Raw genomic sequence first — 27536 nt, forward strand, 5'->3', positions numbered from 1 at the left:
ACCTATTCAAATTCTCTAAAACACATATGGAAAAGCCCCTGATTTTGGCAAAAGGGAGGTAAGGGGAGTGTTGGATGTGGGTTTTATCAGGAAGTATATTTCCTTCTTTTCCCCATCCTTCTAAATTTAATCTCTCTCTGGGGCTGGATCACAGATGGGTCCACACAGCCAGGAGCAAAGCACAATGATCTACTTGGTCTGCTGTCAGATTACTTTCAGGTTCCTGTAGGAGATTGTTCATTGTATAATGAAGTTAATTTGTTGGGTGTAACTTTCTTAGTGTATTTTTAATTAAGTGGGAATTATTTTGTGCATGCACTTGTTGGCTTTTTGTAGCAGACCTTTCTATGTTAAATCAAGTTATACTATATGAAGATGTTCACTTCCATTTTACGTGTGGAATACTTCAAGTTCTCACAAGAGTTTTTTATTCATAGCATTATATCTTTAAAAAAGGAGGCTACTTTAACCTTTTAAGGATTTACATATGAGGATAATTTGATGATTTTGCCTAATGTGAAAACCCAGAATATTACACTAAATATGACAGACTATTTTAAACATTAATGTACTGTCTAAAAACTTGGAGTCTTTGCAATTTCTAGGTAATGAGAAAGAAAAGGCAAGTATACAAGTGATTGTATTCTGGGCAATAAAAATACATTACTGGAGACTACAGTGACATTATCTGAATTCGGAGAACTTAAAAAATAGGCAACAGTGTGACATATGTACTATAAACTGCTTACCTAAGCATTAGCACAAATGAAAGCGTATCATTTTAAGGTGGAGAGGCACTGGTTCTCAGTGGAAAGATGGTGGTGGAGTAGGAGGACCTTAGAGTTGCCTTGTCCCATGAATACAACTAGATAACTATCACGTCATCCTAAATACCCCAGAAATTGGCCTGAAGGCTGGCAGAACAAACTCCATAACTAAAGGTAGAGACGAGGCTATATCAAAGAAGGTAAGGAAGTATAGAGACATGATTTGAGAGAAACTGAGATTTGAGAAAAACTGATCGTGGATGCTACTGTGGTGAGGGAGCTGTGGTTGTGGAAAAGGGTGAGAGACAGATCAGCACACAGGGGATTACATAGAGAAAATGAATCCCCATACCAGTTAGCTTGGAAAGTGAGATGGGCCGAATTTTGTGACTTCTGGCAACCAGTGGGGCTTAAAGCCTGGAGTGGGCTAGGCTGGAATAGAGGGCATTGCACTGTTCTTGGAGAGAAGGCAGGCAAACAGCCTGTGGATATACAATATGAAAACCGTGATCTGAAAAGTCTCTGGGGCACACAGTGGGGAGGTTATTTGCTCATTTTGGAACATGTTCCAGAGAGGCAGCATTCATGGAGAGACCCTTCTGGGAACAAAGGAACTGGCTGGTGCCCTTTCCCCTGTCCCTCAGCATAGGTGCAGGGCTACCTGCAGGGACCAGGGCAGTGCCAATACTCACTACCTAACTTGGCTTACACCAAACCCCGTCTCTCCCGCTTCCCATGCTCTGGTGGAATGGCCCTTCCCAATCTCACTTGCCTCTGTCCCAGTGCAGTGGTACCCCCACCCCCAAAAGACTGGCCCAAACCCCAGCTCACATTGCATCTTCCCACTCAGCAGTTTTACAGAGCCTCAGTTTGGCAGCAATGGCAACAGGTCTCATTTCACAAGCAGACCAGAGCATACCTAGTTAAAATGTGCCACATTCAAGCCAGGGACCAAACACTGCCCACAGGAGGTAAAGAGATCCACTGCAGAGGACTGGCCTGCAGGATAAGGCAGCCAGGACACAACAGCAGAGCACATGCAGCACACTTCGGAGACATTCCCGGAAGTTCCAAGCACCAGGGAACAGGGGACACTACCCAGCAGGGCATTATAGAGCTCTTCTTCATAAGGCCATTACCCTCAAGATGTAGCTGACTTTCCTGACTCACAGAAACAGGCACAGATATGTAGACAAAATGAGAAGAGAGAGAAATTTATCCCAAATGAAAGAACAGGAAAAGACCCTCGGCAGAGATCTAAGCAAAACAGATACAAGTAAAATGTCTGATACAGTATTTGAAGCAGTGATCATAAGGCTACTCACTGGAATTGAGAAAAAAGTGGAAGACATGAGTGAGACCATTAACACAGAGGTAAAGAATAACATAGCAGAGATAAGGGCTCAATAAATGAAATGAGAAACACACTTGATGGAATGTACAGCAGGCTGGAAGAAGGAGAGGAATGAATTAATGACCTAAGAAGACAGAGTAATGGAAAGTAATCAAGGTTAGCAAGAGAGAAAAAATTATGCAAAACAAGAATAGACTTAGGGAACTCCATGACTCCATCAAATGTAATAACATTTATATTATAGGAATCCAAGAAGAAGGATGAGAGAGAAAAAGGGGCAGAGAATTTATTGGAAGAAATAATAGCTAAAAACTTCCCTAATCTGGGGAAGGAACCAAATATCCAGATCCAGGAGGCACAAAGAACCCCCAACAAAATCAACAAAAGCAGATCCACACCAAGACATATTGTGATTAAATGGGCAAAATATAGTGATAAAGCAAAAAATTTTAAAAGCAGGAAGACAAAAGACAGTAACATACAAGGGAAACCCTATAAGGCTAGCAAGGGATTTTTCAGCAGAAACTTTCCAAACCAGAGGGGAGTGGCATGATATATTCAAAGAACTGAAGGGGAAAAATCTGCAGCCAAGAATTCTCTATCCAGCAAGGTTATCATTTGGAATAGAAGGAGAGAAAAAGTTTGCCAGGTAAACAAAAACTAAAGGAGTTCATGACCACTAACTAAACTAGCCCTGCAAGAAATATTAAAGGGGACTCTGAGTGGAAAGGAGAGATCAAAAGTGACACGATGAAGGTCAAAGAAACACAAAAGCAGTAACAATGAATATTTCTGTAAAAAATCACTCAAGGAACTCATAAAATGATGTAAAATAAGACAACATATACCTAAGATGTGGGGAGGAGAGGAGTAAAGATTGGGTTCAAACTTAAACAGTCATCAACTTAATATAGACTGCTATATGCAGAAGAGGTTATATATAAACCTAATGGTAACCATATATCAAAACCACTAATGAATATGCAAAGAATAAAGAGAAATACAAATATATCACTAAAGAAAATCAGCAAACCATGAGAGAGAGAGAGACAAGAAAGGATTAGAGAAAATCTTTAGAAACAACCACAAAACAAATAATGAAATAATACGTTTCTATCAATAAATACTTTGAATGTAAATGGACTAACTGCTCTAGTCAAAAGACATAGGGTGATAGAATGGATAAAAAAACAAGACCCATCTATATGCTACCTATAAGAGACTCATTTTAGACCTAAAGACACCTGCAGATTGAAAGTGAGGGGATGGAGAAACATCCATCATGCAATGAATGTCAAAAGAAAGCCAGAATAGCAGTACTTATATCAGACAAAGTGGATTTTAAAACAAAGATGGTTACAAGAGACAAAGAAGGACACTATATTATAATAAAGGGACTATCCAACAAGAAAATATAACAATTGTAAATATTTAGGCACCCAACATTGGAGCACCAAAATGCATCAAACAGTTAATAACAAACGTAAAGGAACTAACTGATAATAATACAATAATAGTAGGGGACTTTAATACCCCAAAAATATCAATGGACCGGTCATCTAAACAGAAAATCAACAAGGAAACAATGGCTTTGAATGATACGGTGGAAGAGGTGGATTTATTTATTTATTATTATTTTTAAAGATTTTATTTATTTATTTGAGAGAGAGTGCTCTGGGATCATGACCTGGGCCGAAGGCCGACACTTAACCAACTGAACCACCCAGGTGCATCCCCCCGCCCTTTTTTTTTTAAGAGGAAGGGGTGGATTTAACAGATATATTCAGAACATTCCATCCTAACATGGCAGAATGCACATTTTTTTTTTTCAAGTGCAGACAGAACATTCTCTAGCATAGATCACATACTAGCCTACAAAACAAACCGCAAGAAATTCAAGGAGATCGAAGTCATACTAGATATCTTTTCTGACCACAGTGCTATTAATCTGGGAGTCAATCACAAAAAATCTGGAAAGACCAGACATAAATGGAGGCTAAATAACATACTACTAAAGAATGAATGGGTCAACCAGGAAATCACAGAAGAAATAAAAAAGCACATGGAACAAATGAAAATGAAAACACAATGGTCCAAAACCTTTGGGGCACAGGAAAAGTGGTTCTAAGAGGGAAATTTATAGCAATACAAGCCTACCTTTAAGAAGCAAGAAAAATCTCAAACAACCTTACACCTAAACAAAACCTAAAACCAGCAGAAGGAAAGAAGTAATAAAGATTAGAGCAGAAATAAAATGATACAGAAACTAATAAAAGCAATAGGATGGATCAATAAAATCAGGAACTAGATCTTTGAAAAAATCAATAAAATTGATGATAAACCTCTAGCCAGACTTAGCAAGAAAAAAAGAGAAATGACTCAATCACAAATGAGAAAGAACAACTAACACCACAGAAATATGAATAATTATAAAGAATATTATGAAAAACTATATGCCAACAAATTGGACAATGTGGAAGAAATAGATAAATTCCTAGAAACATATAAACTACCAAAATTGAAACAGGAAGAAATAGACAGTTTAAACAGACTGATAACCATCAAAGCTATTGAGTCAGTAATCAAAAAACTCTCAACAAATAAAAATCTAGGACCAGATCACTTCACGGGCAAATCCTATCAAACTTTTAAAGGAGAGTTCGTAACTATTCTTCTCAAACTGTTCCAAAAAATAGATGAGGAAGGAAAAAAAACCTTGCAAATTCATTCTGTGCGACCAGGATTATCCTAATACCAAAACGAGGTAAAGACACCACTAAAAAAGAGAACTACAGGCCAATATCCATGATGAAAATAGATGCAAAAATTCTCGACAGAATACTAGCAAACTGAGTCCAACAATACATTAAAAAACAAAAACAAAAACACCATTCATCATGATCAAGTGGGATTTATTCCTGGGTTGCAAAGATGGTCAGTATTCACAAATCAGTCAAGCTGATACATCAGATCAATAAGAGAAAGGATAAGAACCATATTATTTCAGTAGATGCAGAAAAAGCATTTGACGGTGTACAACATCCATTCATGATAAAAACTCTCAACAAAGTAGGTTTGGAAGGAGTATGCCTCAATATAATAAAGGCCATGTATGAAAAACCCACAGCTAACATCATCCTTAATGGGGGGGAAAAACTGAGAGCTTTTGCGCTAAGGTCAGGAACAAGACAAGGATGCCCATTCACCACTTTTATTCGGCATTGTACTGGAAGTCCTAGTCACAGCAATCAGATAGGAGAGAAAGGAATCCAAATTGGTAAGGAAGAATTAAAACTTCCACTGTTTGCAGAGGACATGGTACTATATAGAGAGAATCCAGAAGACTCCACTAAAAAACTTCTAGAACTGGTAAACGAATTCAGTAAAGTCACAGGATACAAAATCAATGTACAGAAATCTGTTGCATTTCAATACACCGATAATGAAGCAGCAGAAAGAGAAATTAAGAAAACAGTCCTGGGGCGCCTGGGTGACTCAGCTGGTTAAATGTCTGCCTTCAGCTCTGGTCCCAAAGTCCTGGGATTGAGCCTGGCATCTGACTCCTTGCTCAGCGGGGAGCCTGCTTCTCCCTCTCTCTCTGCCTGCCGCTCCCCCGCTTGTGCGCTCTCTCTCTCTCAAATAAATAAAATCTTAAAAAAACAAAACAAAACTGTTCCATTGACAGTTGCACCAAAACCCATAAGATACCTAGGAATAAACCTACCTAAAATGGTGAAAGATCTGTACTCTGAAAACTGTAAAACACTGATGAAAGAAATTGAAGAAGACACAAAGAAATGGAAAGACATTCCATGCTTATGGATTGGAAGAACAAATATTGTGAAAATATCTCTACTGTCCAAAGCTGTCTACAGATTTAATGCTATCCTTATCAAAATACCAACAGCATTTTTCACAGAACTAGTCCTAAAATTTGTATGGAACCACAGAAGACCCCAAATAGAGACGCCTGGGTGGCTCAGTGGTTAAGCCTCTGCCTTCGGCTCAGGTCATGATCCCAGGGTCCTGGGATTGAGCCCTGCATCAGGCTCCCTGCTTAGGGGGGAGCCTGCTTCTCTCTCTGCCTGCTCTGCCTGCCGCTCCCCCTGGTTGTGCTCTCTGTCATTAATAAATAAATAAAATCTTAAAAAAAAAAAAAAGACCCCAAATAGCCAAAGCAATCTTGAAAAAGAAAAACAAAGCTGGAGGCATCACAGTTCCAACTCCAAGTTATATTACAAAGCTGTAGTGATCAAAACAGTATGGTACTGGCACAAAAATAGACACATTGATCAATGGAACAGGATAGAAAACCCAGAAATAAACCCACAACTATACGGTCAAATAATCATTGACAAAGCGGGAAAGAATATTCAATGGGAAGAGACAGTCTTTTCAAATGGTGTTGGGAAAACTGGACAGCCACATGAAAAGAAGGAAACTGGGCCATTTTTTTTTTTTACACCATACACAAAAATTAAAAAAAAATAGATTAAAGGCCTAGATGTGAGACCTGAAACCATAAAAATCCTAGAAGAGAACACAGGCAGTAATTTCTTTGATATGGGCCATACCAACTTTTTTCTAGATACGTGTTCTGTGTCAGGGGAAATAAAAGCAAAAATAAACTATTGGGACTAGATCAAAATAAAAAGGTTCTGCACAGTGAAGGAAACAGTCAACAAAACTAAAAGGCAACCTATGGAATGGGAAGATACTTGCAAATGACATCCAATATCCGAAATATATACAGAACTTATACAACTCAACACCCAAAAAACAATCCAATTAAGAAATGGTCAGAAGACATGAACAGTCATTTCTCCCAAGAAATCCAGATGGCAAACAGATGCATGAAAAGATGTTCATCATCACTGACCTTCAGGGAAATGCAAATCAAAACTACAATAAGATATCACTGTCACATCTGTCAGAATAGCTAAAATCAACAACAGAAGAAATAACAGGTGTTGGAGAGGATCCAGAGCAAAAGGAACTCTTGTGTACTGTTGGTGGGAATGAAAACCGGTGCAGCCACTCTGGAAAACAGTATGGAGGTTCCTCAAACACCGAAAAATAGAACTACCCTCCAATCTAGTAACTGCACTACGGGGTATTTACCCAAAGAATACAAAAACACTAACTTAAAGGGATACATGCACCCTTGCGTTTATAGCAGCATTATTTACAATAGTCAGACTATGGAAGCAGCCCAAGTGTCCATCGACTGATGAATGGATATGGATATATACACAATGGAATATTACTTAACCATAAAAAAGAATGAAATCTTACCATTTGCAATGACATGGATGGAGTTAGAGAGTATACTGTTCACCGAAATAAGTCAGAGAAAGACAAATACCATATGGTTTCACTCATATGTGGAATTTAAGAAACAAACGGACAAAGGGAAAAAAGATAAATCAAGAAAAAGACTCTTAACTATAGAGAACAAACTGATGGCTACCAGAGGGGAAGTAGGGGGATGGGGGAGTGCACTTGTGAAGAACACCAGGTGCTGTGTGGAGATGTTCAGTCCCTGTATTGTACACCTGAAACTAACATAACACCTTGTTAAAAAGTGGAGAGGCACCTTTAGGTGCATATTTTCCATTCTTTTAATATTTATCTTTTAGGTTATGTTTCAGGATTGAAGAGAATTTTGCTGCTTTTATTCGTGAAGTGCTCTATGCCATTACCATCTTGGAAATAGTTAAGATTGGGGGTCAGTTGGCTACTAATGTGACTTTTTTAATCTGTGAAACCATTCAGAAATGACAGTGTCAGAGTCTTTTAGAAATTTTCTTTGTTGCATTTTAATGCACGGGTTTCCTAAGGCATATTTGTATGTACTTAAAGTATTATGTAATTATTTCAGAGCTGAAGTTTTTCTAAAAACTGTTTTACTAATTATTATAAATTCTTGACCAAGGATAATGGAGAATGAAGGGGTTTTGTTCTGCTTTGCTCAGTTACAGATCCATCATAAGCACTAGTAAGCTTCACAACACTTAGATTCTGATGAAATAGACTGAATAAACTTGGTCTTTTATCTGGAATCCATTGCAAGGGTCCTGTGTTATCTCAGTGTTAACATTGCTGAACATTTCTTGTTAGATGTTAGGTGCCCACGGGCTGTGCCCAGTAAATGGTAGTGGAAGAGTGTAGAGGGAATGGATGGAGTGGCATGTGTGTGGGTGGGGGCTGGGTTGAATACTTTTGTTAAACACAATAGGGAAACCCACTTTTAATTCTCAAACAAGAGAGTGTTTAATAACAGGGCTGGAAGAATTTTATTCTGCAACAGTGTTTAGGATCTGGAATGGAGAAAGGAGACACCAGGGACAGAAAATCTAAAAGGCTTCAAAGTGCCCATAAATCATCATGCTTAGAAACTTGCATAGTTACTGATTAAAAAAACAAACAGCAGTCTCATTGCTGTGGTCAGATTTGCTTCAGTTAAATGAATTTCATCCTCTTTAGGAAAAGTACAGGGTGGTGGTTCTTTGTGCTTTCAGGCTTACGCCATCTGGGAGGAAGGACCTGCTTGGGGTCCCGTGCGGCTTACCTTGCCTGCAGAGGGAGGTGGTTTGGACAGCAGACAGATACTGTCCATCATAACCAGCCTGAGCAAAAGAGAAGATGCCACATAAATCATCAGCGTGTGCAGCTTTTCCCAAGACCTGCAGCTTCCGGGCAGGAGTGAGCTCACACTCTTGCACGCCTAGAGCAGCTGCTCCTTAGATGTGGTTTTGCTCTCCACTGCAGAAACCCACCCATCCCGCCCCCTTCATTTACTCCTATTTCCCGTAGGCATGTGAGCTTGGGACTTGTGCACCAAAGTATTTAAAACTTGACTGCTTGGAATGATGGAATAGCCCACCACAGTTTGTGAAGTGGGAATGGATGGTCTGGTTTTTGTGGGCTCAAAGGATAATATAATGTTAAGGGTAGTGGGCCCCGGAGATCTTGTACTGCCCCTTTATTATTACAGATGGGGAAATGGTCGGAGCTTTCAATTGCCTGAGTTCACACAGCTCGTTATTGGCAAAGCAGGGACTAGAGTTGATTCCCAGTCCGCAGAAACTAGTGGACTAGTTTCCTATACATGTAAGAGAGGAAAGGCTTTTATTTTAGGAAACCACTAACTCCTGAGTATAAAAATAATGCTGTGAACTATAGGAAGTTTTAGGAAGTTGTACTGCATCTGCCTCATTTCTGAACAGTTGACTGTTGATGGATATATTTAGGCAGAAATCCGTGAGGTGCTAATTGATTACCTGTACTGACCCTTAAACCTGGGAAGAACTTTGACCAAATCTCAGTCTAGAGAAATTTGTGCTCACATACTGCATTTAGCGCTGTGTGGCTGAGAACAAAGGATTTTTTTTTTTTTTAAACTGCGAGTGCACTCACTCAGGAGAGTGGAATCAGTCCACATCAAGCAAATTATGTTTTACGTGTACTGGAGAATTTGCCCATTTGCAAAGTGACTTGATAATATTGAGTTACGATCCTTGTGTGAGTGGTGGTGGTCCCAATGCTAGTCGCACGTTAGTATCACTTTGGTTTCTAAATTGGTTGTTCTGGGTTAGGGTGGGTGGGTGGTAGCTAGTTAATAAAGCTGTCCAGGTGTTTCTGGTGAATCAGGATTGAGAGTCACTGGTGTTTACCACCACTCCCTTTTGAGACAGACTGACACTAGATACTTGTGCCCCTAAAAGAGTAAGTTTTACAGTGTGTAATACTAGCCTACATGGTTGAGGAGGGGACTTTTTTTTTTTAATTCTGGCCAATAATAATAGTAACTAATACTGAGCAGTAACTAAATGTCTTGAGCTATTTTACTTTAAACTATTTTGCTTTAAACTTTTTCACTCATTTAATCCTTTTATCTCCTCTATGAGTTAGGTGTTCTTGTTACTCGGATTCCTTGGATGAGGAGATTGAGGCAGAGAGAGGTTAAGTAATTTGCTCCAGTGAGGTCCAGGTCTTTCTCCTTAGCTGCTGAGCTCTATTGCTTGTGCCAAAGGGGCTCATGTTTCCTTCATATTTATGATTAACAAGCCATATAGCTCAAGAAGCTGATTTTAAAGCTGTTGGCCTTTCTACTGCTTGGGCATTTGCTCCACAGCTGGGCTTTGTCCCTTGGATTACAGCATTCAGGAGACTGTGTGATGTGTAGTTCTCATGGAAACCTCTGCTGCCATTGGTCATACAACAAGGCTGATTTATCCCCAGAGCTCTTCCACACCTCTGCCACCCACCTGTTGGTATTTTTGTCTTAAGGATCAATAACACAACCTAGCAGTAAAGAGAAAAAAATATCTTAGGTCTGGTCAGTTTTCTGATTTATGGCCCATTTAGTATTTTTACTAGTATATCCTGTGGCCCTATGTGCTGTGTTTATTGTGGTGATAATAAAATTATTTTTTATTTTTTTAAAGATTTGATTTATTTGAGAGAGTGAAAGCGAGAGAGATCACAGAGGGAGAGGGAGAAGCAGACTTGCCACTGAGAGGAGGAGAGCCTGACATGGGGCTCGATCCCAGGACCCTGGGATCATGACCTGAGCTGAAGGCAGACGCTTAACCGATTGAGCCACGCAGGCGCCCTGATAAAATGATTTTAAATAATTTATTGAGATCAGGAACAGAACAGTTTGCTAGTAAAAAATTAAGATACAAACAAAAAACTTGGAAATTTGCTAACAAATAGAATTATTTTACTAGCAAATCTAGAAATGTACCAGGTTTTGGAAAAAACTAGCCATGAAGGAGAAATGAAGGGAAATAAACAATAGTACTGTGCCCACCATTACAAGAGAGTAGATGCTCATACAAGCTTTTAAAAAATGGGCATGGTTTGGGGGCGCCTGGGTGGCTCAGGTGGTTAAGCCTCCAACTCTTGATTTCAGTTCAGGTCGTAATCTCAGGGTCATGAGGTTAAGCCCTGCCTTGGGCTCGGAGCCTGCTTAAGATTCTCCCTCTCCCTCTGCCCCTCCCTCCCCCAGCTCTCTCTCTCTCTTTCTCTCTCTTAAAAACGAAAAAAAAAGGGGAGGGCATCTGGATGGCTTAGTCACTTAAGTGTCTGACTCTTGATTTTGGCTCAGGTCATGATCTCAGGTTTGTGAGATCGAGCCCTGCATTGGGCTCTGTGCTGGGTGTGGAGCCTGCTTAAGATTCTCTCTCCCTCTGCCCCTGCCTCCCAAATAAAACAAATAAAAATTGGGCATGATTTGGAAGGCCATTTTAATTGCATGGAGAAAGCCATAGATCATGACGCAGCTTTCAGTTGCACTGCATTGTTTTTCCCCCTCCAAAGTGTTTTCTATAGAGAAATATTTAAGCAATATAAGGTTAGTTTTGCAACATTATCAAATTGCCTGTTTATTTTCTCATGAACATGAGTTTATTCTAATTTCTGATTAAACTGTCCCCATGCTGTGAAGTTTCAGTTAAGATGCATTTTTGCCTTGATTGGCTGAACTGTTTCCGTCCATGGAGAATAGGGAACCTCTGTGCTCATAGAGTGCTCTCTGCTGGTGGCTTTGGATTTTAATAGTAGTCAGAGACCCATCACCAAGTGCAGAAGTGGGAAACATGAACTTGAGAGTCAGAGGAGCTCTAAAGCCTGGCTCCCAGCAGGGAACCCCTCTGCCGTGGGGCTTAGAATATAAGACAGCCCCCCTGGAAGGAGCCAGCTCCCATTGCTGGTCCTGCGTCCCTCCTGAGTTACCAGGCCCAAGGGCCTTCAGTGCCCCTGCTGCATCACTGTGATCAATGCTTGAGCATATTTTAAAACACAGTGTACTAGCATAATGCAAAATTTATGAGGTGGTTGGGCTTTTTCCCCTAAGCAGGGAACTAGCTGTGGAAAAGAGGGAGTTTAAAAGTTTTCTGACATAATAAAGCTGAGATTAATTACTGTTATCTGATTAATACCTAATACATTTTGGTTTTTAAAAGATTGTTTGAAGTATACATTAATCTAAGCCGAAAGGAGTTTATCTTATCTGTGACAAGACACTGGCTTTAAAAGTTGGGGAGTCATTAAGGTACAGTGTTCCTTTAAGGTGACCTCCCCCCCCAGCATAGGCATAATGACTTCGCTGGAGTGTGTGTGTGTGTGCACGTGCATGCGTGTGCATGTGTGATTCAGCTGTAATTGATTACTTTTCATTTTCAGGTTTTATTGGATACACGTGAGTCAAGTGCATTCCCCTCCCTTCTTCAAGTCAATATGTGCATTTGGTAGATGGGAATATTAACACACTCTTTTTAGGTTTTGTAAAGACAATTCTGTGTTTTGGAAGGGGGTTTTATTTATTTTTTGTTTTTTTCACACTATAAAGGTTTTATTATAAGTTATACACTGTGGATGCATTCATCAATCTTACAAGGAAGCACCAAGGCCCTTCTCAGAGTTTTGATCCCTGATTAAATCCTGTGATATCTTTCTTTCCCAAACCACACCTATATAATTAATGTTCTTCCTAGTGAGGTGGGGCCCAAATGGAAAGATATTTGGGTATCAGCATGAAAACAGAATCTTTCTATAGTTTACAATTTTTTTCCTCAAATTGAAGATGGGCCCTTGCCCATAACCTTATTTGGTAGCAACCTCATGACTTCACTTCATAGGGTCCTCCCCAAAGCATTCAAGTTCATTTTTATAGTTTTTTAAAAAATTAACATATAATGTATTATTTGTTTCAGAGGTACAGGTCTGTGATTCATCAGTCTTACACAATTCACAGCACTCACCATAGCACATTCCCTCCCCAGTGTCCATCACCCAGCCACCCCATCCCTCCCACCCCCCTCCACTCCAGCAACCCTGTTTGTTTCCTGAGGTTAAGAATCTCTTATGGTTTGTCTCCCTCTCTGGTTTTGTCTTGTTTCATTTCTCCCTCCCTTCACCTATGATCCTCTGTCTTGTTTCTCAAATTCCTCATATCAGTGAGATCATATGATACTTCTCTTTCTCTGATTGACTTATTTCGCTTAGCATAATACCCTCTAGTTCCATCCACGTCGTTGCAAATGGCAAGATTTCATTTTTTTTGATGGCTGCATAATATGGAAGGGAGTTTTAAACATGCTTTGCTATATTCCAAATATAGAGGCAAACAATATGAAGTTGTTAAAAGTTTTTGAGACTGAGGCCTTAAACGTCATTGAAATCTTGGGCAGGAGACTTGTGCGGTGAGTGTGCACAGGAAGTGTGAGGCTAGCTGTGTCCCAGTGTGAGGAGGGAGATGGAATGACCCACAGGGGGCACCATGTTGAATATCAAGTCTGAGTTATCCTCCCACTTGAGAGAAGCAGCCAGGCCTGTTCTTCAGCCCTTCTGAGTCCTCGCACTTCTGTGGATTTTGCCTATGATTGTAGCTTACAGTGACCCTGTGCGAAAGCACTGAGCCAGTTTACTGTTAAAACTGGGAGTAGGTAAACTGTAATTTGTTTTCTGGGAAGGGGATGTCCAGTGGAAAGTGCAAGGGTGGATGACAGGATGGTGGTGGCTGAGATCTTATTTATTACTATTTAGAAAAAAATAAAGCTGATGTTTTCATCAGCTGTGGGCATCAGGCACTCCCTGGGACGGGCCCCTCCTCACAGTCTCCTCTTCTTGGTCCAGCTTGGAGTGTTCGTGGGGTGCCTGCCCGCTGTGATGGGGTGAGGGAAAGGGTCAGATTCCTTCACTATCCTCACCCTCCCTGTCCCGCAGATCCAGTATGCTGGTGAAGCATTCCTATGGTATTAGCCGCTATTTTTTTTTTCTAATTTTCACGTGGTTTACTTTATACTCTGTTCTTCCCACATTTGTCTGAGCTTTTTCAAAGACAACATGGAGATACAGGAAAGAAATAATTTAATTTGAAGATTAGAATTCCGTTATTTTTACAATGCAATCCTCTTAACTCTGGGATTGATTTCTTGTGGTTGCCATTGGCCTTTGTAAAGGGTGTGATGTTGCTTAAGATTTATATACAACCAAATCAACTCTGCTTCAGTATCATATTCATTTAGGTAAACTTTTTCAAGGGTACTTAGACTATTTGGTGTAGATTTAGAATAAACTAACCACCCATCTCAAGACACTTATATTGCCTTTCTGATATTATGCTGCACAGTTTTATTAAATGTCCTCTAATTAGTCTGAAAAGTGTTTTCTTTTACTTCAAAGGCAAGTTATTTAAATTATGACAGATTTTGCCTTACTAAATAATTTGGAATGTTTCTATGACTCTAGTGGTCTATACTTGTATTATATCTGTAAGTTTTATTTTAGGTGAGTTGAGAAGAATTCTTGACACAATATAAAATGGTATTATCTCCAAGGCAATTTTTTTTTTCAAAGTAAGAAAAAACCCCACGAATGTCAGTAATCCATGCTGTATTTATGTACTTGAGGGAGAAGTTTTCTAACACACCTTGCACCATGAACTGAAATTTTGGTGCCAGCCCTTGTTTGCATGTCCATCCAAGACGGAGATAAGTTTTTGCAGAAATGTCAGCTGTGAGACAGACCCATACAAGAATGAAAGTGGAGGCTTTGCAATAAAATAAATACTCACTTAGACCATATGGGCTTTGCTTCTCTTTTGGCATCATAAACTTTCAGTAAATATGGACCCTGGTATTATATTGCACATATGTGGATGTGCTAAATGTATGCTAATTAAATCATATATGTAATATTCATTACTCAGCTGTGATGTGAAAATTCAAAGCCTTGAATTTGACATTAAATTCTTGGTCCAAATCTCAGATTGGCCTGAAATGTCCTAGTGGTGAGAAGGTAAAAAGGGCCTGATTACTGTATAACATTGAGTAGGGCTACCTAAAAAGGTGGGTTGTTTCTCTTGAACTCGTATGAACACATTAGTGGCTTCAGCTGTCAAACGAGTTTTATGTTTTCCTTGTCTGGTCTTGTTGACCTGCTATTTATTTTAGTCTTTTGATAAACAGGAAGAGCTGCTCCAATACTCGGAGGGAATGTTTTAAGGAACTGTTAAACAAATGTGAGGAATGAGAGTTTCATCCAGAAAGGATTTAACTTAAAAAAAAAAGAGAGAGAGAGAGAAAGGGGTAGAATGTAGGATCACAAAAATCCTTAAAATTTTAGAATGAAAAATTTGATTTGGGGTCTTTTGGAATGCTTTTTCTCTTCAAATCTCAAACTATAGGCTCACATTTGCTGCTTCTGTTGGTGACATATTACCTTGTTTTAATAGTTGTTTAGTACATGACACTTGAGATGACATCAAGTTTGGGGCTCTGCTGAGCGAGTCTGCTCTGCAGGTCTGAAAGGTCTCTGCACTGGCCCAGCCCTGGTAGGGATCTTGTGTGGCCAGCTGTGCTCAGCATTTCCCAGTCCTGGGGGAAAAGAAGAAAGAAAGTAAAAGACAAGTGTTGGACACTGATGTCGTGTCCAGGCCTTGTTCCCCATTGCTCAAACATGCCATGTATGTTTTGGCCTTCCCACCTTTGTCCTAAGATTTGCCCTGATTGAAATGAAATAATTCCTTCATGAAGGGTTCTTTGTCTTCAGTGTTTTCTGAATTTTTGTAATTCCTGTACCACTTGGTTGGCATTTAATTTTGATAATTGGGTATTGTTAGTGAACTTTTCACATACCTATGGCTTGCCTCCCCAAATGGATATTAAAGTCTTGGAGAACAGGGGCGTTATCACAGATTTGGCTGAAACCTCTTTATCCCAAAACACAGCCACTTTCAGACTGAGTGTTAAGTTCTTAATTGACCGATAGTAGGTAACATGCCATCCTGTTATCTCCAGTTGTTCTTCAAGTCTGTAGCAGGTATAGAAATGTTTTTAGTCACAAGGAGCCTCCATGTGGATATTCTTCCATGTCTTTGACTAGTCCTGCTGCAGGACTCTTCCAGCGGTCTGGATGGGCCCATGGCTTTGCTTCCTGCAGCTTGCTTTCTTAGTCTGGGTGACGCAGAGTTGTGGTTCCAAGGCCCTTGGCAGGCTCTCGGCTTCAGGAAGCTGTTCCAGGTGGATGGGATCTATAGAGCTTAGGACTCTGCTGCTTCAAGGGCACATGTTTATAAACATATGACTGATGGAGAATGTTGTAGGGGAGGTTAGGTAGTTTTAATTTTTTGAGTTGTTTTCAAGATCAGGTGATGGTGGTCATGGGAGTGGTTATCTTATTTCCACTCAGGGAAGGAAAGCTGCCCTGAGTGTGTTCAGTTTTCCTGATACAGCATCACGGACTGGTTGAGCAATAGGTGAACCTCAGGGATAACTCGTCCCTTCAGATGAAGGGACAAGGCCTTGGGTGCCCACAAAGAGGAAATGACTTGTGCAATGCAGGCCACTTAGCCTGTTGAGCTGCTTTGTTGTTCTTCTTTGTGGCCTCTGATAGACAGGATATGTGCCCACTAGGTGGCTTTGTCATCAAACCCTGATTTCTCCTTGCAGCCACTCGATCTCTGCATCTTCAAAGCTTCACAAACCAGCTTCGTTTCTGTTTTGTTGTCCCCCTACCTTGGTCTGATAAGTTTATACTGACAACTCTTATTGTTTGAGGTAGTCCATTTCACACTTTAATTACTACTTGTGTAATTATGTTTTGCCTGAGTTTCCATAGAGCTAATTTGTTTCTTTGCCTCCATGCAGGGTTTTTTATGAGAAACTCTCCTTTTAAGTATGCTACAGAATAGTGATTGGACAGATTAGCTGTGTGGCATTCCCCCTGATCCACGGGGGACAAGATCCAAGACCTCCAGGTGATGCCTGGAGCCTCAGACAGTACTGAACTACACTAGGTATTTCCTGTACATCCATGCCTGTGATACAGTTCAGTGTATAAGTTAGGCACAGTAAGAGTTAACACCAATAACTAATAATAAAATAGAACCATTATGTAATAGTATACTGTCATAAAAATTATGTGAATGTGGTTTTTCCCTCTCTGTCAGAATATCTTCTTGTACTGTCCACACCTTTCCTGTGATGAGGTGAGATGATAAAATGCCCGTGAGATGAGATGCAGGGCGGTGAGTGACGTAGGCGTTGCGATGTAGTGTTAGGCTAATTCTAACCTGACGTTATTTGGATTGTGGTTGATGGTGGGTATCTGAAATGATGGAAAGGGAAACTATAGGGGGACTACTGTATTTGTGCTTGCTGTTTTCTCTTTTAGTGCTTGGATTGTGCTGCTTAATTTTTTTTTTTTCTTAGATGATATGTACCAGATACACCATAATTTTTTAAAAGGAATAAATTGAAGGCACAGGTACCTAAATTTCAAATACCTCATAAGGGAAAACTTTATAAACTATATAAGGACAGAGAACTAACCATGTATTTAAGGAAGTTAAGAAATTATATGGCATTAATATAACCTCCTTTACATATATTCCATAAGGTATCTTGGAGTCCTTATTTAAAAACGCCCCCATTTCAGATGTATTTGAAATTGACGGGATGGGCCCAGATAAGATCTTGAGTCCTTAGGGATTTCCAGGAAAAATCTAAGTGCCAACATATTTTCAAATAAATATATTAGTAAAGGAATACAAATGGGTCCTTGGCTTGAGATAAGTAGTAGCATGTATGTATTAGTGAATGTTCTGGGGTGTGAGGGTTGTGTTTAAGAGAGGGTCCCTGTTGTTTTGTATGCTAGACTAGAGAGTCTAGGAGGTAGGGAGCATTTACTGCTGTAACCCCTGTACCTAGTTCAGTGCCTGCCATATAATAGGTGCTCCATAAATATTTGAATGAATGGATAATGTCTGCAGATTCAGTACAGTGATAAATTATAAAACATGCACATCTATAAGACATTGTTGTGCATACTGTGGGGGGATAGGGCAAAAGATAAAGTGGGATTGAAGACTGACATTGCAAAGCGATATTAGCCAGGATTTGAAATTTGAGTAAGGTTTTCGTAAGCGAGGAGAATAGGTATGGCTTTCCAGGATGGTACAAACAAGCTCTAACGAGTGTGAGTGACCAGGAGATCCCATGGGCTGACTAGCTTGTATCTTGGGATTTGAGTGTGTGTGTGTGTGTGTGTGTGTGAGAGAGAGAGAGAGAGAGAGAGAGTGTGAATACCCTTTGTCTGTCTGTATTGCTCCCTTCCCCGCTGAAAATCTTTCCTAAAAGCTGACATATGTTCCTTGTCTGCAGAGAGGTCCATGGTAATAAGAGTCAGGAGCACTATCTGGTCTTGGGCAAATCTTTTGAAGATACCATCATGGATCCCTCCCTTGACTGATGATAGAGGTATTCTGGGAGGAGAAGGAAGCCCCACCTCTGACAGCAGTCCTGAGGAGACATCAGGAACAGGCCCCTCCACCCTCCCAAGTGGCTGTGGTCTGAGCCACATTCTAAGCGCTGCGGTCTGGTGTCCATTGCCTTGGGGCCATAGTCGTGTTGTGATGTGGTGCTGTGTAACTCTGCCCCGGACCCCACACAGTGTGGGGTGTGCTGGCCTGGAGTGTCGGGGCCACAGGGCACAGCTGGGTCACTGTTTGCCTCGCCTTCTGAGGAGAAGATTGGAGGTAGGTGCAAGTCCTCCGTCAAAATTCAGTTTCCTTGGAGTCTCCTCTCCTGTATTTGTTTAGGATGATTTCTTCTGATTCACGCATGTTTAGTGCTGCCAGGTGTAAGGAATTAGTCATGTACCTTAAAGTGATTGGAGATAATTTCTTTAAGAAAAATGGGGAGGTGGCTTTTGGATTAAGTAATATGAGGGGCTAGTGGAGAGCTGCTTTGAGGTCAAGTTTTTGTTGGTTAGTTTTAGAATTCTGAGCTATTTAGAGTTATCATGTTGCAGTGAGGCTTTCTTTCCAGGTCAAAGAAATTCTTTCTGGTCTGAGTCAGCCTCTCTTGTTTGCTGGTTGAAGAGTAAATACACGAGGGTAGGTTTTTCTTTTGTTAGGCTGGGTGAGTGACCTTAAGGATTTTTTAGGTTGGTTATTTCTTTTGTAAACATTAAAGAAAATTAGCATTTTCATTAGCTTTAAAAGCTCTCACACTGTATAGTATTGTCATAACTGCACATATGTTGAGGGCCACTGTGGTTGTCACACAGTGGGTTTCTACCTTGAGGTATCCTAGGCCCTGTTTTAATGTTTATGGATTTTTTTATTTTTGCAGTTTTTATTCCAGCACTGCCTGGTGTATGACTGGAATGAAGTACTCCTTAAATCGGTATATTTTTGATAGGTAACATGGTGTGAAGCACTATGTCCTCATGTTGAAGTTAGTCAAGTATATTAACTGGTGGGTGATATAGTTTTCATCATTCATTTTTTCTATTCTAAGAAGAAAAGAAAGGAGGACTTTAGGGACACCTGGGTGGCTCAGTCAGTTAAATGTCCCACTCTTGGTTTTGGCTCAGGTTGTGATCTCATGGGTTGTGGGATCGAGTCCTGCATGGGGCTCTGCGCTCAGTGTGGAGTCTGCTTGAGGTTTTCCCTCCCACTCTACCCCTCCCTGCATGTGCTCTCTCTCTTTCAAATAAATAAGTCTTTAAAAAAAAAGAAAAAAAGAGAATTTTATCTTGGTCAATTTTTCCCTTCCAAATTTGTACCCCGGACAAGCCTGTTTGATCCTCCTCAAGAGACAATTGTGCCAAAAAGGGCAAAGCAGGAATTTAAAAGTCGGAGTAATATCTGAGCTCCCTTTCCCCTTCAACTTTAATTACACGTGTGATAATTCAAACAAGTTTCCTGTTCTTCAGTCCTCTCATCTACAGGAAGTGCTCAGTACCTGGTGGCCCCCCACCAGCCCTTTGTGTAGTAAGGGTGAAGGAATGGAGTAGATATGGAGCATGGCCCAGAGCCAGGTGCTTACTTCCATAGTGCTGATGGTTGCAAAGCTTGTAAACAGAGGTTTTCAGCTCTGGAGCCAATATCTTATAGATCTGTATTGTCTTTTAGGGACTTAGGCTTGGATCTATTGCACATTTTCCCTTCCTTTAGAAAGGCCTTCTGTTCACCGACTACCAGCTCATCAGGTAACAATACTACCCAACCCCGTGCCCTTGGGTGTTCTTACGTTCACCAGGACTAGAGCAGGGAGAATGTGCTTGGCCAAGTTGAGCAAAGGTGAGCTTTGGTCTTACCCTCCTTTCCCTGGGTTCTAGGCAGGTTTATCCAGGCTTCAGCTCACTTCTTCCTGGCATTTCAGGCCAGGGATGCTGGGGACTCACCTGTGTGGGTGAGGATGAAGGTATTTATACTGGAATTTGGGTTCCTTTTTACTGCAAGGGAAAAGCACCTGGCTGTCTTCTTTCTCCACATCTAAGATGTTGCCTGGGATTTAGCTAGAACAACCACACGGCCTTTCTAAAGCCAGCTCTGGGAGTCTGAAGCTAGAGTGTGAACGGGGGCTCTTGATCCTGACATGGCACAGCATGCCCGTGGCGTTTCTTTTGGCAGTTAGGAGAGTACAAGTCTGTGTGTGTTGACTGTAGTCTCTGAGAAACTCTTGTTTAAGTTTTTCTCTTATCTAATAAGGTTATTATCTTTATTTTACACATTACTTATACAACATGGTGCATTGTTCTTTGTTCTGTGCAGAAAAAAAAAGTTGATGGTTCATGCTGTCAAGGAACTTAACTAGAGATAAACAGCACAAATATGTGGTCTAGATAATTACTTGGAGGTTGGAGTACATTTCACAGAAGAGGTGGTTTTTGATCCAGATTTGAGAGGATATGCACAGTTCGCATAGTTGGAGCTGTGGGGATGAAAGTATTCCAGGTGTGTAGAATAGAATGAACAAAAACTTAAGGATTACCTAATTCACAAAACCGATGTTTACTGAGTATCTACTCTGTCTCAGGCACTATTCCTAGTGCTTGGGGCTTATGAGTGAGTAGAACAGTCGAAGGCCCAGATGTGGTTTGAGGACTGTCTGGGAGGACTGACAGACCGTGATGGGAGCCAAGGGAAGCCTGGAAACGTAGGCTTGGGAAGAGAGGGTGCTTGGACAGGGATGTTGGATTTTGACCTTTTGGAATGTCGTGAGTCACTGCGGATGACTCCTGTCACAGGACAGGGACATGATGAAATAGGTGTTTTGTAAAGATAGTTATGTAGCAATGATGCAGGACAGGAATGAAAAGGTTGGAGTCCAGAAGCAGTAAGATGAGTTGGAAAGTAATTACATTATTCAGGACAAGAGATGAAGAAATACATCTATATGGTTATCACAGGAACTATATGTGTGTGTGTGTGTGTGTGTGTGTGTGCGTGCGCACGGTAACCATTTTTAAGATGTAGTAACTAACATCTGTTTGATTTAAGAAGTGTGGGTGAGGGATGCCTGGGTGGCTCAGTCAGTTAAGCATCTGCCTTTGGCTCAGGTCATGGTCCCAGGGTCCTGGGATCGAGTCCCACATCGGGCTCCCTGCTCCGCGGGAAGCCTGCTTCTCCCTCTGCCTGCCTCTTCCCCTGCTCGTGCTCTCTCTCTGTCTCTCTGACAAATAAATAAAATCTTTTTTAAAAAAAAAGTGTGAGTGAAAGCATTAAGCCCATGAATTTATGAGCTAAACATGATGTGTAATAATATGTAGAGGAAATTCAAACTATATCAGCCCCCACGCCACCCCAATTCTAAATCACAAATTCTTAGTTCTCAGACTCTGGTGTGCATTTGGATCACCTGGAGGGCCTGTTAAAACACAGGTTGCTGGGCCCTGCCCCAGCCCTGAGAGATTTTTGATTCAGTAGGGCCAGGTGGAGCTCAAGCATTAGCATTTCTGACTAGTTCCCAGATGATAATGCTGGAATGGATTAATTCGAGAATCATAGCTTTAAATCATAGATGAGATTAGAACATGTGAGTGGTTTTCAAACTTTTTTTTAACGGTCAAAACTTTTTATTAGGAAAAATATGTTATGTACCTCTCCATTATGCAAAATATAAAGAGATTAGGAAGAGGGGCCATGACCAGAAGACAGCCACTCTGATACTCTTGTTTGAAAAGAATCCATGTGGGTTGGAGAAAGGCTGGGACGTGAATTAGCAGACCTCGCTTGGAGACATGGCTAACAGCATGTATTCATTGTGACCTCTTTTCAGCAGCTTAGGCTCTCCGCGTCTCAGTTTTCGCATCAAAAGCAAGGATCATAAACCCTCTTACCACATTGGATGATGCACATGAGTGCGTTTTTAAGATTGTAAAGCATAATGCAAATATAACTGGTGGTGACCGCAGTGCTCATTCTTACCCTGGCGCCATACCAAGCCAGCCCCCGATCCCTCCCCTCTTCCCTCTATTTCTGTGCAGGGGCTGGGCGGGTGGGCGGGCAGCCATGACTAAAGTGATCTCTATGTTGTTGTGGAAGTTGGGTCAGAGGTAGAGGTCAGTAATGGGCGGGTTGCCCACATTGCTGGGCTACAGTGTGACTCCATAAGAGATTATGTACTAGTTCTAATAAAACAAAATGCCAGAAAGTTATTTCCATGTGGTTGGGATTCACCTTTGGTTTCATGCTGCTGTTTTGTTTTTTGATTGACATAGTAAATGAAGCCAGTCACCTTCAAGGAAGGCATCGGGTTTGTGGTTTGCTCTGTGTTGTGTGTGGAGGGGAGGTGGTGGTATGTGTGTTGGGTGTGGTTTGGGATGGAAAAGTGGGAAGCAGAGGAGTGCACTTGCCCTTAAATATTAGATACTCCTTTATTGTGATAGAGGTCGCTGTTTTATTGTTGAACATCAGCTGTGCTTTCTGACCATCTGTGTTTTCAGTCCTTATTAAGAAGGCAACAGAAGAATCTGTTTAATGTCAACAGTGTTACAACAAAATTGAAAATGGGTCCTTTGGTTTGAATTTATACTAAAAGATCGGCATTTTCGAAATGGAGCTGATGAGGTAAATTCAGAACTGCGTATATCACATCTTGAAATACCAATGATTCATTTTTTAAAAAAGAGAACTACAAAATGTATTTTTAAAAAATGTTTTGGACTTAAGTAAATTAGATACTTACCAAGGGAATCGAGAATGTGGCCTAATTTCTATCTATTGGGCTCTTCTATTGACTTCAAAAATGAAATTTTTTTGTTTTATCATTAACTGACATCCTTTGTCTTGGCTACCTAATTATCCTCTGGCTAATAGGATTGATGGAGGCTACACTTCAAGCTGTGTGCTGTGACTGGTATTTTCAGGAATTTTTCGAACCGTTTCTCTCCAGTCTTTTTGTTTCCCAACATTATGGATGTGCACAGTCAGAGAGTACTGCTAGGATTTTTAGGAAAACAGCAGTACCTGCTCCCTGAGAGGTGGCCTTTTCCAAATCTCGCACTTGATTCTTTCGGTATTACCTCCATATTTCTGTGTAAACTGCTTATATTGCTTTCTGTTGCTGTTGTCATGTTTTGACTTAACATGGAAGATTTAACCCAATTTCACTGCCCCATGTGTGCTTTGCCCCCATTCTCTTGCAGCCACTCATTGGGTCTCTGTTTCTGTCTGGAGAGAGAGGTTTCTCTCCCCCTCTCTGTCTCTTTCTCTCTCTCTCTCTCTCACACACACACGAACGCATGCACACACTTTTTAGACTTCCTTCCCTCAAAAGTAATTATAAATTTGATTAAGTATTCAATGTTCCCATTATTTTCATTATTAAAAGCTGCTCAGAGCTGAACTGTGTATTGATGACATTTTCCTTATAACTTTCTTGTTTTCCCTGGAATAAACAATACTTTTGCCTTTGTTTGGTCTTCTGTGAGTTTACAGCCAATTCTACTCCAGCTCCACCAGTTATTAAAAAAGTAACATCTTGGCATGTTTCGTTACAGTGGATACTCTTTCAGCTTCATCTTGAAGACATCTCCTTTGGAGCTTCTGGCCGGCTCTCTTGTTGACCGGTCACCTTCCATACCTGGTGCCCTGCTGATATCCTGGATCAACCTCACATTATCCTGGGAGTTCTTTTCTGTGTTATGTCCCCTATTTTCGTATGCCATGCCATCCTCCTCATGGTTTATTTCCTTGGAACACATCTTACAGAACTTTCCTGAGAAAGGTGCAGAGAGAGTAATTTTTGGAGAAACAGCATTTCTAAAAAATTTTTTTCTACCTTTGCACTTTACTGATGGTTGTTGGGTGAGGTATAGTATTCTTGGTTGGGGACTATTTCTTTTAGGACTTTGGAAGACAGTGTTCCATTGTCATCTGGATTCCAGTGTTGCTCTTGAGAAGGCCAAACTCATTTGATTCCTTATCCATTCATTATAGTACTTGCATTTTACTTTCTGGAATATTTTTGTTTGTTTTATCTTCTGCTTGTCTTCTCTGTTCTGTTTTTCTGATGTGCCTTGGTGTATGCCTGTTTTCATAATTTGTGTGGGGTTCTCTACGAGCCTTTTTAACATGGAAACTCTTCTTATTCTGGGGAGCTTAACTTGAAAATTTTTTTTGTTGTTTTCTGTTTTCCCAGTTCTCTTTTTCTAGAGCTTCTATGATTCAGCGCGTGACTTACTTGATTTGTCTTCTATTTTATTGCCCACTTTTATCTTTTTTTTTTTTTCTTCTTTACTTTCTTGGGAGATTTCTTCACTTCCTCACCACTCTCCTAATGGTTTTTCACTTGAAGTGTTTTTAACTTCTAAGAGCATTTTGTTTGGCTCTCCTCTTTCCCTCTCCTTTCATCTTCCTTTGCTACCTGGACGTACTCTCATCTGAACTCTCCTGGGTATCACTGATGGATTTTTTACAACCATCTTCTTTTTATACCGCCTGTTTTTCTCAGTGTGTGTTTTCTATTTGTTCTGGCCTCTTCTCCATCCTTGGGGTTTTCCTCAGGGTCTGTTCCTCGCTTCCTGGCTGAGTAAGGGGGTGCTAACTCTAACACCACAGCGTGCAGGCAAGGGCTCGGAAACGAGCTGCACAGGAGGTGCCCCTGGCTGTCTAGATTCCTCTGGCCTTTGCTCTTCAGGTGGTCAGATGCCCAGGGAGAGATCTTCCAGCCTCTTGTCTAGGTGGCCTGAGCCCAGCTTCCAGCATTCTGGGAACACATGGAAGCAGAGAGCTGGATTTCTCAGCTTTCAGTGTGTAAATGTTCACTCATCTCACCCCCCCCCCCCCCCATTTTCAAATACCTCTGCATTTGCTCAGCGTCTTACCCTCTCTGGAGGATAAGCCTCCAAGATGCTGCTGGGGCCATCACAGTGCTGTGTGGGGTCAGGAGGGAAACTGGGCTTTGCTGCTTAAAGATCCTGCTGTTTTTCCTCCCATGTTCATTTCTGTCTTCTGAGGTACTTGGTTTCCCCAATTCCAGAGCAGCTTAGGGCTCTACTGAGGAGGTCACGTTGCTGTCTGGTTTCCCACGCAGTCAGCTCAGGGTTCACTTTCTTGGGTCTGCTCCATGTGTTATCATTAGCCTGGCTTCCCAGCCTCCAGCAGTTGTGTTACCCTTGTTTCTCTCTGTTTTCTTTGTTTTTGTGGGGATACACCTTGAAAAATATGTAACTACTGCGGTTTCAATGGGATTTCAGGAGGGAGGCAGAAGACATGTGGGTCTCTTTGATAAGATGTTTTTACCTTCCATTTTTGTCGTGTAGCCAATTTTGTGCTTCCCGTTTAAGGAATAAACTCTGCCACTCCTCCCTGCCTGTTCATACCTGTCCTTCAGCTCAGAATGATCTCTCTGTTCTTCCTTCCTCCAGCCTGCTCATTATAAACCTTTCCTGAATCTCTCCAAGCAAAAGTAATCTTTCCTTCCTCTGAACTCGAAGCATTTTTATGTGTTTTTCTTTTCTTTTTTTTTTTTTTTAAAGATTTTATTTATTTATTTGACAGAGAAAGACACAGCGAGAGAGGGAACACAAACGGGGAGTGGGAGAGGGAGAAGCAGACTCCCCGCCGAGCAGGGAGCCCTATGCGGGACTCGATCCTGGGACTCCAGGATCATGACCTGAGCTGAAGGCAGTCGCCTAACCAACTGAGCCACCCAGGCGCCCTATGTCTGTTTTTCTTATGACGCATGGTCTACCTCCTTTTGACTTTTTGTTGATGTCTTATCTGATAAATTTTAATTTCTCACAGAGGACAGTGGTTGTTGCTTTGCTCTTATCCCGTGTTTTGCAAGTAGTAATTTTCAAATTAACATGAATTTTCAGTTACCTTTTTACAGTCTTATATTTACATGTATATTCTCATTTGACAGGATATAGACCACTGCTATATGCATGGTCAGTGCAAGAGTAGAGTACCACTGTTTCTAATTGCAGATGCTTTTTTTGAAACTTGCATGGGTGTGAAGTAGGCAGAGGGTGTGCATTCCACAGGTCACAGCTCACAGAAGCTCATGGCTTTGTTGTGTAGTGTGATGATGCTCTCTGTAGAGCTGGAGGGATTTCTTTATGGAGCCAGTCTTTCATTAGGATTTTTCCCGTACTGTTTGCTCTTATTGTGTCCTGGAAGAGAGTGGGCAACACCATTCATTGCAACTTGAATTTTATCAAATTACACATCTGTGCTTTCCTTCTCAGCTTGTCTTAGAAATGTTCCCTCCGCCTCTTTCCCTCCAGCCTTAGGCCAGGTCCCAGCCCCTGTTCTTAGTCTGGGTGAGAAGCAATGATTCTTCATGTGATTTGGTCCCTAGATTTCTTCACGGCGGGTGGCCCCATCTTTGGGGACCCTTATCTGGCCAGGACATTTGCTTCTTGGTAGCTCTGTCTTCATCTACTTGATGGATAAACTTCATTCCTTGTTTCTTGCTCATGTGTAAGGGATTTTTGGTTGTCATAACAAAAAATTATTGTTTAGTGTTTAGATCTTTGGTTATTTTAAATGTACTAATCCTAAGTGAGACAGATTCTTGTTTTTTTAAATTGAGTGTTATGTCATGTTTGTTTTTTAACCTAATGACAGGTATACTTATGGTAGAATTAGTGTTTATTGGTATTTTTAAAAGTGTCTTATCACAACTTTTTGTTCAATTACATTTCTAAGTTTCTATATAGCTGGGACAATATTGATTTCTGCTATTAATATTTCAAACTTTTTAGTGTAAACTACCAAAGTGGAATCAACAAATATGCTCTAACTTTTTAAGGAAAGTTTTCCTCATGGGTTCTTCACTATTTCACTGAAAATATAGCAGATCCTCTGTTTATTGAGAGAGAATTGTGTTGATGAAAGCTGCCAGTTAAAATCTCCTGAGAGAGATGACTGTTCCAAGGAGTTGTATTTCTCAGTGGCAAAAATATCCTTCCTGGATTTTATACTCTTGTGGGAAGAGGTCATTTTTATGTGCCCTGTTTAGATCTGGTATTTTTTTTTGTGTGTGTAGTGTGCTCTGTTGGGATTAGTGCTGATTTCCTTCTCAGTTTTTTCTCTCCAGATAGTTTCTATTCAGCACGTATTATGGAGTGGCATTTAATAAGTGCTGTCCTGATAAATGTTCTGA

General features: G+C 40.8%; 1 protein-coding gene across 19 annotated transcripts in view; it reads left to right on the plus strand.

Moving 5' to 3' along the window:
- PARD3 (par-3 family cell polarity regulator) overlaps positions 1-27536 on the plus strand; it is a 656432-nt gene that overhangs the window by 86838 nt on the left and 542058 nt on the right. For 8 of the 19 annotated variants that reach the window (XM_021685995.1, XM_021686001.1, XM_021685997.1 and 5 more), the window contains exon 1: positions 18494-18667. The exons of the other annotated variants lie outside the window; for them this stretch is intronic. In XM_021685995.1, the coding sequence (XP_021541670.1) occupies positions 18545-18667 (123 nt within the window). In that variant the 5' untranslated portion in view covers positions 18494-18544. Of the gene's footprint in view, positions 1-18493; positions 18668-27536 lie in introns of those variants that run through there. 19 annotated transcript variants of the gene reach the window in all.

Source organism: Neomonachus schauinslandi, chromosome 5 (assembly GCF_002201575.2).
Source record: "Neomonachus schauinslandi chromosome 5, ASM220157v2, whole genome shotgun sequence".
In the NCBI taxonomy this organism is placed as follows: domain Eukaryota; kingdom Metazoa; phylum Chordata; class Mammalia; order Carnivora; family Phocidae; genus Neomonachus; species Neomonachus schauinslandi.